At 43.4% G+C, this 16082-nt stretch overlaps 1 protein-coding gene across 1 annotated transcript in view; it reads left to right on the top strand.

Moving 5' to 3' along the window:
- Positions 1 to 16082, top strand: part of LOC141273395 (alpha-2-macroglobulin-like) — a 257598-nt gene that overhangs the window by 228182 nt on the left and 13334 nt on the right. The window contains exons 30-34 of the mRNA XM_073685161.1: positions 9903 to 10118; positions 13551 to 13678; positions 13802 to 13892; positions 14282 to 14350; positions 14759 to 14861. Of these exons, the coding sequence (XP_073541262.1) occupies positions 9903 to 10118; positions 13551 to 13678; positions 13802 to 13892; positions 14282 to 14350; positions 14759 to 14861 (607 nt within the window). The remainder of the gene's footprint in view (positions 1 to 9902; positions 10119 to 13550; positions 13679 to 13801; positions 13893 to 14281; positions 14351 to 14758; positions 14862 to 16082) is intronic.

The following is a 16082-nucleotide window of genomic DNA, read 5'->3' as shown; positions in this document are numbered from 1 at the left end:
GTGACGGAGCACCTGCTCTCATCAATTTGCCATAACCCCAATATTAGGTGGACTGAGGTGGGAGGCACCGAGTACAAGTGCTCTGCATTTGCTGATGATGTCCTAGTATATATCACTCAATCACATATATCCATCCCTGATGTTATGGCTGAAATAGATCACTTTCTTACATGGTCAAATTTTAAAATCAATGCAGCGAAGTCTGAGGCCCTCGATGTCTCCCTCCCCAAATCCATACAGGATTCCATCCAGTCCAACTTTCCCTTTGCCTGGCCCTCACAGGGTATTAAATACTTAGGAATTCGTATTCATAGAGACCTCTCCCGTCTATGTTATCTTAATTTTGGGCCCTTTATTGAACAACTCCATACAGACCACGGTTGGCAAGTTAGAACTGTAAGATTCACTACGTGAACCACTGGTGTTTTGTGGAAAAGCACATGTACACTGTGTTCCAAATTATTATGCAAAAAGTGTTTAGGAGTGATAAGGTAAGAATTTTTTTGTTTGTCAGTTAAACTCATTGATGGTGATGTGTGTCAGGGCTCTTTATATCACTGTAAGCAATTGCAGACACCTGTGCTAATTAGTTTGGCAGGTGTGTCCAATGAAAGGCAAGACTACTTAAGAAGGCTGTCCCACATTATTAAGCAGCCTACATTTTCTGCCAAAATGGGAAAGAAAAAGGATGTGTCGGCTGCTGAGAAGCAACAAATTGTGGAGTGTTTGGGTCAAGGCATGACTACAATCAACATTGCCAAGACACTTCATCCTGATCATCGCACAATCAAGAAGTATGTAGCTGATTCACAGTACACATGTGTGCGTGCTGATAATGGAAAATTGAGGACTCTTTCCTACAGGCAATTACGTCAGGTTAAAAGAGCAGCGGCAAAAAAGCCTTGTCATAGCAGCAGACAAGTTTTTGAAGCTGCTGGTGCCTCCAACGTCCCCGAACAACAAGATGCAGGGTCCTTCAGAGGTTTGCAGCTGTGCGTAAGCCATCCTGTCGACCTCCTCTATCCACTGTACACAAGCAGAAACGGCTCCAGTGGGCCAAACAATACATGAAGACTGACTTCAAAACTGTTTTGTTCACCGATGAGTGCCGTGCAACGCTCGATGGTCCAGATGGATGGAGTGGAGGATGGCTGGGTGATGGACACGCCATGCAAACACGGCTATGGCGCCAACAAGGAGGAGGTGGAGTAATGTTTTGGGCTGGAATCATGGGGAGAGAGATTGTTGGCCCCTTTAGGATCCCTGAAGGGGTAAAGATGAACTCCATAATATATGTGGAGTTTCTCAAACAGCACTTCCTGCCATGGTTGAAGAAGAAGAACCCTGTATTCCGCAGCAAGATCATTTTCATGCATGATAATGCACCGTCTCATGCTGCACATAACACATCTGCATCTCTGGCTGATATGGGCATAAAAGGGGACAAACTTATGGTGTGACCCCCATGCTCCCCTGACCTCAACCCCATTGAGAACCTCTGGAGCATCATCAAAAGGAGTGTCTATGATGGCGGGAGGCAGTTCACATCTAAGCAACAGCTCTGGGAGGGTATTCTGTCCTCATGCAAAACAATTGTAGCAGAAACCATCCAAAACCTGACAAATTCAATGGACGAGAGAGTTCAGAAGCTCCTTTCGAACAAGGGGTTCTATGTGCAAATGTAACATCACCTAGAATAAAGTTTTGAGTTGAAAACTGTTTGATTTCAGTTTCTAATAACCTGCTAATGCTTATAATTTCAAAAATGACCATTTTTTTGTTCTTTATTAAAATGAAAAGGTTGATCGAAGAGTGTGGGGGATCTAAGAGTGTGGCAACCCAGTAGTCAGGATTATTTCGAATTCTGACAATCTGAGGGTCATGTTGCCGCTAGTGCAGCAAGAAGGCACTCATGTGTCTTGCGCATCTAGGAGCCCCAAAATTATTTTCCGGGCTAGATGCAGCTAAAAATTATTATTAATTTGAAAGCTGGTGGAGCTTAGAATAGATGGCCTAATAGAATCAGTACTGCAAACTGCTACAAGGCCCAAATTATTTTCCAGCCAAGATACAGATAAACATGATTAGTAATTTTAAATCTGGTGGAGTTTAGTATAGATGGCCTAATAGAATCAGTACTGCACACTGCAACAAGGCCCAAATTATTTTCCAGCCAAGATACAGATAAACATGATTAGTAATTTGAAAGCTTAAAACGGTTGGTGAGGTGATTTTAACAAATCATCAAGCTTTTACTCTCCCCAGGATGACACAGGGGTAGAAAAGTGCTTTCGGATGCATGATTTGTTCATCTTTATGAACGTGAGTCTGTCTACATTATCAGTGGAGAGCCGCGTGCGCTTATCTGTCAGCACACCACCAGCAGCGCTGAACACACGTTCAGACAGAACGCTGGCTGTGGGGCATGACAAGATCTCCAAGGCGCAAGTGGCGAGCTCCGGCCATTTATCCAGATTGGAAGCCCAAAAAGAGCAAGGGTCCAGTGACACAGTCATGGCTTCAATGTTTACTTGGAGATACTCCTGTACCATCGTCTCTAGGCATTGACTATGTGTCAGACTTCTTGTCTCCTGTGGCCTTACAAAGGATGGGCTAAAAAAGTGGTGAAATGATTCCGCAAAATTGATGTTACAAGCAGATACTGTGTTTCTGTTACGTTTTGAGTGCTGAACACTCGACGGTCCCACGGTTGGCAAGTTGCAACTGCGAGATTCACTACGTGCACCACTGGTGTTTTGTGGAAAAGCACATGTAAGATTCTGCAACAGTCTCTGCTGATACTCCTGCATGCGTGCATCCCTTTCTATGGCAGGAATAATTTCTGCAAATTTACTTTTGTACCGGGGATCTAACAGTGTGGCAACCCAGTAGTCAGGATTATTTCTAATTCTCACAATTCGAGGGTCATGTTGCAGGTAGTGCAGCAAGAAGGCACTCATGTGTCTTGCGCATCCAGGAGCACCAAGTCCCTGTTGTGTTGGTGGCGAGGTAACAATCATGCTTCCTTCCTCTGCCCTCTCCCCCCAACCTCGCACAACAGAAATATGATCAAGGTCTCCCTCATCTGATGAGTCTTCCATCAGTTCGTCCTCCACTACTTCCTGGGCTCCTGCACCTTCCTCACTAGTTTGGCTGCTACCATGCGCCCTGGTAAAACCATCTCCCCCACCCTCACATGCCTGCCGCCTTGGTGCTGCCGACCGTCTGGACCTTGCAGATGTTAGCCCTTCCGCATACAACTCCTCCTCCTCTACTTCCTCCACCTCCTCTTGTGCCACCACCTGTCTCCGAATTCTGTTTATCATGTGCTCCAGCATGTAAATCACCGGAATAGTCATGCTGATAATGGCATCGTCAGCACTAAACATCTTCGTCGCCATTTCAAAACTGAGCAGAAAGGTGCATAGGTCACTGATCTGAGACCACTCCTCCAGCGTGATTTGCCCCACCTCTGGATCTCGTTGGCCCAGGCTATACGTCAGAACATATTGCACCAGGGCTTGTCGGTGCTGCCACAGTCGCTGCAACATGTGCAGAGTTGAATTCCACCGGGTAGGCACATCGCATTTTAGCCGGTGAAGTGGCAGGCCCAACGACTTCTGTAGAGATGTAAGTCACTGAGCTGCGGGATGCGAACGGCGGAAGTGAGCACACAGCGACCGTGCCCTCTGCAGAAGGCCATCTAATCCGGGATAGTGGGCTAAAAATTGCTGGACAACCAGGTTCAACACGTGAGCCATACAAGGCACGTGTGTGACATTGCCCCGGCGAAGGGCCGCACCCAGGTTTGCAGCATTGTCGCACACGGCCTTCCCTGGTTTCAGGTCCAGTGGAGACAACCATTCATGAAACTGGTTCTCCAGAGCTGACCACAACTCCTCATCTATGTGACTCACATTTCCCAGACATTTCAAAGTAAAAACGCCTGATGACGTTGAGCCCTGCTGCCAGCATAGTAAGGAGGTGTGCAGGATCCCTTCTACGCAGTTAGAAAGCTTGTGGCATGACCAGACAGGCTTTGGGTGTAGCTGGAGGACCGAGAGGAGGTTGAGGAGGCAGAAGCAGTGAAGGAACTTTGAGATAAAGAGGATCGACGCACAACTCGTGGGGACGGCAAGACTTGGACAGCAGCCCCTTGTCCTGCTGTCACCATAGCTACCCAGTGCCCAGTCAGCGACATGTAACGCCCCTGTCCATGCCTACTCGTCCAAGTGTCTGTGGTGAAATGCACCCTGTCACAAACAGAGTTTCTCAAAGAAGCGGTGATGTTGTGTGCGACATGCTGGTGAAGCGCAGGCACACCTTTCTTTGAGAAGTAGTGCCGACTGGGCATCTGGTACTGGGGCACTGCGACAGACATAAGGTCTCGAAAATCCTCTGTGTCCACCAGGCGGAAAGGCAGCATTTCTGTAGCCAAGAGCTTGCAGATGGTGAAATTCAACCTCTTAGCTTTCTCATGGCTAGGAGCAAATCGTCTTTTACTTGTCCACATCTGAGGGACCGAGGGCTGGCTATTGTGCTTAGACAGGGTTGAGAAGGGTGTCCCCGGCAAACTGCCCGTCTGTGAGGAAGATGCTGGTGGACATGTTAGGTTGCCTTGATCCAAAGGTGGTGCTATCAATGTCGGACAGCGCTGAACACCAGCTGGTGTTTCCACCTAAAAAGAAAATGATGACCTGCCAATCACGCTGGCTGTTGCGGGTAAAGAGGTGGCAGTTCTGCGTCCCAAAACAGGTGTGACTGCTGTCCCCCAAGTCAAAGAGGCCGTGGATGCACAAGATGTGGCAGACGGTGGTTGGCCCGGCCGGCTAGGCCACATTGTAGCACAGTGAGCTTCCCACTGCAACTTATGCTTCATATCCATGTGCCGGTTCATGCATGAAGTACTCAAACTATGTATTTTTTGGCCTCTACTTAGCTTTTGCTGACAAATGTTACAGATAACACGAGTTGGGTCATCCTTATCGATCTGAAAAATGCCCAGGCTATGCAAGGCTTAGCACCCATGCGACCTGAAGAGCCACCACGACTTGTTGTCAGAGGCAGAGTTGTGTTTGAGGATGCAGTTTTTGACGTGCCTCCAGTACTACGTCTCTGTCCAGGAAGGCGCAACCTGACCTCATCGTCACTAGCATCCTCCTCCACCTCCTCTGCTGACCTCATCGACTGGCTGACTGTGGGTTGACAGTAAGTGGGAACTCCAATGTCGTCATCATCACCCCGTGTGTTATCACACCCGTCGTCCTCAGAGCCAACCTCTTCCTGCCCTGACAAAAAACTCAAGTTGTCGCTGCAATCAGGTATTTGAGTCTCATCATCGTCTTCCTCATTGTCTCCACCAACAGGAGTTACAGTTTGGGAACGAGGGTCTACATTATGGTCAGAACTTTCTGGGTCTGGTCCTGGATCCGACTCATAAAGATTCTGGGCATCAGTGCAGATCATTTAGCTCTGGAGCCGACCTCTGATTCCCAGGCTATAGTATGAGTAAACAGCTCTGCAGACTCAACCATCTGTTCTACCCCATACTCAAACGGGCAGCTGGGGACTTGGGAGCTGTGAGGAAGCAAGTGAGATTGGGGTGACACCTCTGAGGACTGGAGTATTAGTGATGTTGAAGTTGAGGAGGAGGAGAGCCCACTTAAAGGAGCACTTGATATCCGTTTTAAGCACCTGCTCTTTTTGTGCCTCATCTGGAATTTGTAGCGATTGGCGTGGCCGTAAGAAAGGGATATTAACACATTGTCCGCTAAAAGAAGTAGACATCTTAGTTTGGCTGGAAGATGGTCTTTCTTCTGCAGATGTTACTGTTGCTTTAACACCTACCCCACGGACACAACCTTTTTTTCCCTTCCCAACACGCCTATTCCCCTTTCCACCATCAACAGGCCTTTTTCCACTCATTTTGGTGGTTAACTAATTGACAACTCTGGAGTTGTTTGCACAAAAAACAATGGATGGGAACCGAGCAGAGCTGAGTGGCCAAACTGTGGTATTAGCCCAAAAGTATTGGCTGGGTTAGATGCAGTAAAACAATTTTATTACATACACAGGTGGTGGAGGTTAGTATAGATGGACTAGTAGAACAAGTCCCACAAACTGCTACAAGCCCAAATATTTTTTCAGAGCTAGATGCAGATAAAAATTATTTTGAATTTGCAACCTGGTGGAGGTTAGTATAGATGGACTAATAGAACAAGTCCTACACATTGCTACAAGCCCAAATATTTTTTCAGAGCTAGACGCAGATAAAAATTATTTAGAATTTTAAACCTGGTGGAAGTTAGTATAGATGGACTAATAGAACAAGTCACACACACTGCTACAAGCCCAATATTTTTTCAGAGCTAGATGCAGATAAAAATTATTTTGAATTTGCAACCTGGTGGAGGTTAGTATAGATGGACTAATAGAACAAGTCCCACAAACTGCTACAAGCCCAAATATTTTTTCAGAGCTAGATGCAGATAAAAATTATTTTGAATTTGCAACCTGGTGGAGGTTAGTATAGATGGACTAATAGAACAAGTCCCACACACTGCTACAAGCGCAAATATTTTTTCAGAGCTAGATGCAGATAAAAATTATTTTGAATTTGAAACCTGGTGGAGGTTAGTATAGATGGACTAATAGAACAAGTCCCACACACTGCTACAAGCCCAAATATTTTTTCAGAGCTAGATGCAGATAAAAATTATTTTGAATTTGAAACCTGGTGGAGGTTAGTATAAATGGACTAATAGAATAATGCTATGCCCAAAAGGTTTTACTTGGCTAGGTGCAGTAAAAGTATTTGTATTCTATACACAGGTGGTGTAGCTTGCACACACTGCAAGAGGCCAAAAAGGATTTGCTTAGCTAGATTTAGCCAAATGCTGTGAAAAAAAATTGCACAGCACTGGCACAGACCTGCCTAGCAAAAAGTGATAGGAACTGATGTAAACTAGCCCTCAAAAGGACTGCAATTACAATTAGTCTTTACTCCCAACCTATCTATTTAAGAGCACAGACCTGCCTGATAAAAGTGATAGGAACTGATGTAACCTAGCCCTCAAAAGGACTGCAATTACAATTAGTCTTTACTCCCAACCTATCTATTTAAGAGCACAGACCTGCCTGATAAAAGTCGTAGGAAATTTTGTAACCTAGCCCTCAAAAGGACTGCAATTACAATTAGTCTTTACTCCCAACCTATCTATTTAAGAGCACAGACCTGCCTGATAAAAGTCGTAGGAAATTATGTAACCTAGTCCTCAAAAGGACTGTAATCACAACTATTCCCTACTCCCAAGCTATCTGTAGATTTGTGCGAAAATTGGCTTGAAATTGACATTCAAAGTATAGCGCACACAGTAACAGCGGTGCCGTCTAACACGCAGCTGCAGCAGTGAGAAAATGGTGGCTACGTGGAAAATGGCTGTGTCTTATAGGGCAAGGACATGTGACATACACTGCCAATGACATCTTGCTTGTATGAAAAAAAACAGTTCGCTCCGTGTGTGCGCTGCTGATAGGCTGACAGATTGCACCTCCCCACTGTAAATGCGGGAAAGAGAAAAAAAAATGGAGATCTTCATTATTCCTGCAGAGATCCATCCCCTGCCCCTCCCCCCACCCCGCTGTACACTCAAACTTCGTATTAACATTAATTTTCAGCATTACTGAGAAAAAATCCAGTTATGATTTTGGTGCACGAACAGTTATCGAACATAACCTCGAACAGCCAAATTTTTTTCAAATTGTTCGTGTTCGCCGAACGGCTCGAACACCGCTCAAAACAGCTCGAATTTGAGATTGTCGAACAGTTCAAGTTGAACACCGCTCATCGCTAGTTGCGGTCTCCGGCCGCGACCAATCAGCCATTTTGGCGCCAAATTTAAACACCGCTCTGCTGATTGCGCCCGGTCGGCCGCATACATATTCTAGAATACCCGATGCGTTAGAATCGGGCCACCATCTAGTTTCTAATAAACGTGTTTTATCCCCGTCTCAAACCTTCACTATGTTTCTAATGCTTTTATACACCAAATATTATATAAACTAAAGCTTAAAGAAGTTGGCCACAACTTTTTATTATGTCCCCAATGTATTCCCCCGGGGCCCATAAGGGTTTTTGTAAATACCTTCTTTTGCAGTTTCTGCCTGTGAGCGGCGCTATCGCTGGCCGCTCACAGGCATCACATGAACAGACACTGATGCACTGATGTCATGTCAAGTGAGGCGTGACACGGTCCGCGCGGTGGATTCAGGGTTATGGGCGCTGTTACCCCGTGCGTCACGCCCAGCATCCACTGCACGCTTTCCCAATAAATGGGGAGAGGGAGAGCGCACTGTGGATGCTGGATATGACCCGCGGTGTAACCCCTCCCTCAACCCATCACTCATTGTTGAACGCAGAAGACAGAGACCCCCGGCTGCATCTGGAACATGACGTGACATCAGCGGATGTCAGAGCCGGCTGCAGCTGGGGGTCACGTGATTCCTGTGAGCGGCCAGTAATAGCGCCGCTCACAGGCAGTAATTGCAACAGAAGGTATTTACAAAAACCCGTATGGGCCCCGGGGGATACATTGGGGGCATAATTAAAAGTTGTGGACAACTCCTTTAAGAGATGTTCTAGATTACAGGGTCAATTCAGAGCCTTCTGTTCAGCCCAACAAGCTAAGGATATATTCACATCACATTTCTAAAATGCATTGTTTATATGCAGGAAGATAGTCTCCATAGGCCACTGTTCTATCTGCATGTGCCAAAAGGTTGTCCATTTGGCATACTCCAGGACAGTATGCATCAGAAATCCTCCCAATGTATTCCTCCAATGGAAGGCTCAAGTGCCATGGTTGTGTATCAAACACTTTCAGCCAACAACCTCCGTTGTAAACATCAACAGTAGACTTGGCCGAATGTACATATTTTTTTTAACAAAGAGAAGCAAAGAAACCACTATCAGACTTTTTGTGTCAATGATGTATTACCCCGTGAACATATTTACTGTATTTGTGTTACTCGTTTATATTCCACAGCACTCTACAGACATTATCCATAAGAGGTTAGCACTGCAGCCTGGGGTCCTGGGTTCAAATCCCACCAAGGACAACATCTGCAAGGAGTTTGTATGTTCTCCCTGTATTTGCGTGGGTTTCCTCCGGGTTCTCCGGTTTCCTCTCACACTCCAAAGACATACTGATAGGGAATTTAGATTGAGAGCCCCAATGGGGACAGCGACGATAATGTATGTAAAGCACTGTGGAATATGTTAGCGCTATATAAAAATAAAGATTATTATTATTACTGTCCCCATTGGGGCTCACAATCTAAATTCCGTATTTTAACATGCCTGATATACCCTATAATTTTCTCTGGTATGAAGTTAGTCAAGAAGTCAAGAAATATTTCAACGGTTTAAGCTAAAATTCTTTGATTTTGGAAAAAAAAAATCTAATGTTTATGACAAGCTGTATTTTTATAAGTTATCTACATATAAAAAAAATAACACTGTAGAAAAATAAGAAGACTTCTCAAGAATAAGAGCTACCAGTTGGGCTGTGGCAAGAAAAAGGCTCGTAAGACTGACTTGATTTGCTTATGAAAAAACACATGGACCAATGTAATCATCAGATTGATTTGAGCATGTGAACATTCAAGATGTGGTCTTATTTCCAAGAAGGCCTAGTAAATCTGATGCCACCACGACCACCAGGGTCTTGTATTTCTTTTCTGGATATTTTTTAAGACATTGAGGTTGGTAAAGAGCCTTATCCAATGGATTATACCTTCTGTCACATCTCTATGATTTATCAGTAGTTTGTTTAGATGTCAGATATATTTAGTACATACTTCCCTTGCAGCTATTGTAAATTTACAACTTTTACCTTTTGAAGGACACGGTGGTGGCTCTTCAGGCTCTGGCCAAGTATGCAGAGATGACATATTCAGACAAAGGAGATGTGACTGTGGCGGTCAGTTCCAAGTCTGGATTCCTTGAGCAGTTCCATGTGGACAAGAATAACCGGCTCCTACTCCAAAGAGCCTCACTATCTAAAGTGCCCGAAGATTACAGTGCTACAATAACAGGAAGTGGTTGTGTTTTTGTACAGGTGAGAAGAAAAATATCTAACATCCTGATCTATGAATTCAACCAAATGAAAACATCAGCGATTGCTATTGGACAAGTCAGTTTGGGTTGCCCTCATGGGATATTCTTCCTAGTAATCTAGATTTTGTACCCCTATGTACCTGAGTCTCTAATGCCAAACGTAAGAGGCCATTCATTAAGGTGGTCATATGCCAGAAATATGGCATAAACACTGTAATAAGTCGCAATATTTTTGCAAAACTGGGAAGTTCCGCAAAAATATTGTGACTTTTTGTGTTTAGAATGCTAGTCCCAGCCGGCAAAGCCGATATGCGAGACACATGGGTGGGACGGTGCATGGTCATGCCAGCCCATCAAATTCATCATATATTACACCATTAAAGTGAAATAACTTACCCCAGAAATGTATGGCAGTCCCTGTGAGGGGTACACTGTGTGGCTCTGTGCACTGTTTAGCAGATACGCCTGATTCACTAAGCCAGTCACCATACTTAGTGAATCAGGGGATTGTACTCCAGGGAGCACTTCATTAAGACTAGCATGAGCTATGCCGATCCTAATGAATTGCTCCCTTCAAATATTAAACTTTGAGTAAAGCTTGAGATATACCATCTTATTTTCAAGTGTGAGGAAGTGTAGAGGTGCATGCCTCTTACTGAATCAGGAGGGTCTGAAAAGAGGCGTGTGCCACTATGTGTGCCTGGCAACTAATCTTTCTCTAGTCAGGGAACTCCACCTCTTATCGCCACATATCCTTTCCATCCCAGCTCTGCCAACATTGTAAGAGGTGTTCAAAAATGGCTTTAGACCACCAATAGTTACAAAATTTTATTGCATCCTTACATTACGCAAAAATGTTACCGCTTATCAAAGCTTTTTACTGAAGAATTCTGGTGCAAAAGCTTTCAAGAATCATGCCTTATGATTTCATACACTGCTTTGCTCATGTTGAAAACAAAATGAGTACATCTGCCATTTGTCTTAAGTGGTTAATGGGGGTGTCAGGACCATGACACCCATTAATCAACACTAGGAAACATTGGTTTAAAAATTCAGCTACTCTTAAAGGCCCCCCTGGGACCTAGCAGACATCCAGGGAACTTTACTGTGAAGCCAAAAACAGTATTATATATACAGTTAGGTCCAGAAATATTTGGACAAGTGTAAATTTTCAAGTTTAATAATAGGGGTTGAACAAAAATATCCCGTAAAATGTTTAGGAATTGCAGCCATTTTTCTACAAAGCCTCCTCATTTCAGGGGCTCAAAAGTAATTGGAAAAATTAACTTTATCATAAATAAAATGTTAATTTTAATACTTTGTAGTGAATCCTTTGCAGGCAATGATTGACTGAAGTCTGGAAGCCACTAACGTCACTAAACGCTGGGTTCCTCCTTTGTGATGCTTTGCCAGCCTTTACTGCAACTGACTTCAGTTGTTTTCTTGTTTGAGGGTCTTTCTGTCTTAAGTTTTGTCTTTTGCATGTGAAATACATGCTCGATCGGGTTGAGATCTGGTGATTGACTAAGCCATTGCAGACTATTCCACTTCCTTGCCTTAAAAAAAACTCCTGGGTTACTTTCTCTATATGTTTTAGGTCATTGTCCATCTGTACTGTGAAGCACTGTCCAAGCAACCTTGCTGTATTTGGTTGAATCTGAGCAGAAAGGATCGCCCTGTACCCTTCAGACTTTATCCAGAAGCTTCTGTTTTCAGTCATATCATCAATAAACACTAGTGACCCAATGCCATCACACTGCCTCCACCATGTTTTACAAAGGATGTGGTGTGCTTTGGATCATGAGCTGTTCAAAGCCTTCTCTATACTTTGTCTTCAGTCACATCATAAATAAACACTAGTGACCCAATGCCATCACACTGCCTTTACCATGTTTTACTGAGAATTTGGTGTGCTTTGGATCATGAGCTGTTCAAAGCCTTCTCCATACTTTCTACTTTCCATCATTTTGGTTTAGTTTGATCTCAGTTCCATCTTTCCAAAGAATGCTTTCCAGACCTGGGCTGGCTTCTTTTGATGTTTTTTTGGCAAAATATAATCTAGCCTTTCTATTTTAAAGGAGTTGTCCACTATTAGGACAGCCCTTTCTCAGTCTGAATGTCTGCCCTCGTTAAAATAAAACCTCTATACTCACCTCGCGTGCCGGCGCCATTCCACCGGTGTTGGCACTTGGGTTCCCAGGACTCAGGTGAGGTTGTTATGTCACTAGAGCCCTTCACCCAATTGGCACTGCTGTCACTGTCCCCTACTCTGGAAGCACTCAACGGGAAGTGAGAGCTGCAGCTGGCCACTCACTTCCTCTTGATTATGTATACGTCCAAAGGCGGGGCCAGTGACGCCAGCGCTGATTGGGCGTTAGGCTCACATGACATAACAAGCTCTCGTGAGCCCCGAGAACGTAAGTGCCGACACCGCTGAAATAGCGCCGGGCATCAGCATGGAAGGTGAGTATAGGTGTTTTTATTTTAACGAGGGCAAACATTCGGGGTGAGAAGGGGTTGTCCCAGTAGAAGGCCACCTCTTTAAAAAATGGTTTGCAGCTTGTGGTGAACCCTTTTTATTTGAAGTTTTCTCTTTATGGTAGACTTAGATACTGAAACAACAACTTCTTAGAAAGTGTTCTTCACTTGAAGGGGTTTTTCTTTACCGTGCAAAGGATTCTGTGATCACCCACCACTGTTGTCTTCTGTGGACGTTCAAGCTTTTTTGAGTTCCCAAGTTCACTAGAGCGCTCATTTTTCTGAAAAATTTACCAAACTGCTGATTTCGCCACTCCTAACATTTCTGTTATCTGTCTGATAGATTTCTTCTTTTTTCAGCCTAATGATGGTTTGTTTCACTTCCATGGAAGCTCCTTTGACCCCATGTTGCAAATGCCACACCTGCAATCAGCTCCAGGCCTTTTACCTGCTTAATTGATGATGGATTTATGAGGGAAAAGATCATGCTGCCCATTAAAGAGCTTTTGAGATAGTTATCCAATTCCCTTTGGTTCCTTGAAAAAGAGGGAGCTACATATTCAAAAGCTGTAATTCCTAAACCCCTTCTCCAATTGGGATGTGAATACCCTCAAATTAAAGCTGAGTATCTGAACTTTAATCCAATATTGATTATATAACTGTATTTTGATTCGGTTTTGGTAAACAGCTAAAATGCCAAAACGTGTGTCACTGTCAAAATATTTCTGGACCTAACTAGTTAGAGGAAGCAACATTGTTTATTCCTATCAGCCTATCATGACCTAACAGGTCAGCAAATAAATCCTTCAATGATGCATGACACTTCAGGGCAATCATATGCACTGTTTTATGTCTTGTTAATTGCAGTGTCAGGTACAATATTGTGTTTTTTTATGATAACTGGTATAAAAATGTTATTCCATTTTTTATGGGAAACTACTTATTTTCAACACAGGCTGTTTTGAGATACAACGTTCCTCCTCCAAAAGGTCCAGCTACTTTCTCATTTAGTGTAAAATCATCTTCAACAAGAGAATGTGTTGGGGACCCTGTGACCAAATTTGAAATCCTCATCACTGCCGCGTAAGTATTTTTTTACACCATATACAGACTTTAAAACTTTTATTTTCCAAGCCATCAATTTTCTATCTATGTTGACAAAAATTTAAGGTACCATATATGTCATGTCTGGATTTTTATTCTTAGTTATACAGGTACCCGGGAGAAATCTAACATGGCCGTCATTGAAGTTAAGATGTTGTCTGGCTTTATTCCAGTAAAACACTCAATAAGGAAAGTAAGTTACAGGAATAAGCATCTTTATATAAAGGAGTAAATGGTTGCACTGTAGTACAGAGTGGACGGAAAGTTTTTTTTCTTTGAACTTTTTCTAGTTCCAATATTCCAAAAACAGAGTATTTAAAAAATTTGACTGTAAGAGGCAGGGGCAGAGTTATGGGTGGGAGAACCTCGACTGGTCCATACATCATACACGGACCTTGTTTCATGGACGTCTGAATTCGGCCATAACCCCATAAAATTTGTCGCTCCCTTACAAAGACAAACCAGCCTCATTGCTGGACATGGCGAAGTGTCACACAGGTAGAAAAAATGCTGAATCTCTAAATAATAATGAATATCAGTTTTATTTGAAATCTCAGCTGTAACTCCTGTTTTTCTTCACAGCTGGAGAACAGCAAGTTAATACAGAGAAGTGAGATCCAGAAGGACTTGGTGACTTTGTACCTGGACCAGGTCTGAATCAGTCATTATTATAACTTTCATCTTGCTATTTTGCTTATTCTAAGAACATCTGAGATCATTCTATGATAACTAGACACACAAATACTAATCTTCAGAAATAGAGAGGAGAGGATCTCCTGAAATTCATTTAGAGCAGATCCGCTCAATGCGGCCAGCAGATTCGAATACATTTGGCCCTAATTGAAAGTGACCGAAGAAGAAACATTTATTATGCTCTGAAAACCTCAAAGCATAATAATCAGAAGGGAGAAATAATGCCTTTAATACACTTTAGATCGCTTTACTTGCTCCTATTTACTGTAGTGGTATCTTTCCAACTAAAGTGGATGTATTGATATTCTCGTATTGCAATTTTGGATCCATTAAAGTTTTATTATTGGGAATATTCTTTCACTATAGATTGACCACAACCGAGTAACCTTCTCCTTCATGGTGGAGCAGAACATTGTGGTAAAGGACCTAAAACCAGCTACAGCAAAAGTCTACGATTACTATGAGACTGGTAAACCTTTTTGTTACTCTTAAACTGCAGCTATTGCTATACAAGTTCTTGCTTTTTCTGGGCCAAGTTGTGGGATCATATGAAGAACTTGTTGAACCGTGTGTCTGTTTTCAACTTTACTCTATGACTATGTTATTACAAATTATAACGGGAAGTCTTCTCTACAGCCCGGTATCTTGGTTGACGGGAAAGAGGGAATATGCTCCTGAAAATTATACTCACAGACGGCACGTTCTTGTCCAATGGACGTCTCTGGTCTTGATTCAACGTCTTATTTTTCCTTCAATCTGCTTCATCCCTACTTCATGTGTATGATGCGTCCTTGCGTCATCCAGACAGTGTCCTCCATTGTGCTCCTTTACAATCGTGCCTCTCTCTGCATTGCCGAGGGCAGAGCACAGTATTGTAATGCGCGTGCGCCGAGGAAGGACAAAAAATTAATATGCCCGGAAGTAAAGCCAGAGCATGTGCATTACAGTACTTTGCTTAGCCCTCAGCAGGGCAGTGAGAAGTGCGCTTGCGCAGAAACAGAATGGGGAAACTGTGTGGATGAGATAGGATGGATCTTTGTCACGAAGCAGAGGAGGAGTATGGTGATTGATGGAAAAGAGGAGGCACTAGATCAAGACCAGAGATGCCCATCGGACCGGACCATGCTGTCTGTAGGTATAATAATAGGTATTTTTTTTGGGATCAATACAGGGAATTGTGGACTTGCTTGCAGCATTCTAGTATGCTGTAAAAGAGGCCTTAATGGTGGTGGTCGTATGTTTTATGGGGAAAATCTGGTACTTGTGATAGTTTCCTTTTAAGAGCGGTACAGGCAGACTGTAAAGCAGGGGTAAGGAACCTTTTTCTGCCAGGGGCCATTTGGATATTACCATCACTCGAGGGCCATATAAAATGATCAATTTGAAATTTATCCTGCTATATTTGGTCAAACGTTTAATTAACTCACGCCTAATGTCATGACTGGAGTGACTTCTCTCTGGTGCGATGATGTTAGGTAGTTTCGATGATGTTCCTACTCGCCACTGCTCTTCCACATTTATGTTGGTCTAGAGCACAATTTACTCTTTGCGATGAATTTTGAAAAGAACTTGCAGCAGTAAGTTCTGAACACAGATATATATTACACTGCAGGTCTTCTCACAGTAAGAAATTCATTGCTCTTCAAGTAACATTTCTAGAACTGAAGCAGTAAGTGGTCTGAAGTATACA

Source organism: Phyllobates terribilis, unplaced genomic scaffold (assembly GCF_046119375.1).
Source record: "Phyllobates terribilis strain yellow unplaced genomic scaffold, ASM4611937v1 Scaffold_5__5_contigs__length_657084704, whole genome shotgun sequence".
Lineage (NCBI taxonomy): Eukaryota > Metazoa > Chordata > Amphibia > Anura > Dendrobatidae > Phyllobates > Phyllobates terribilis.
The sequence above is the reverse complement of the archived record's forward strand: the minus strand, read 5'-3'. Positions and strand labels throughout refer to the sequence as shown.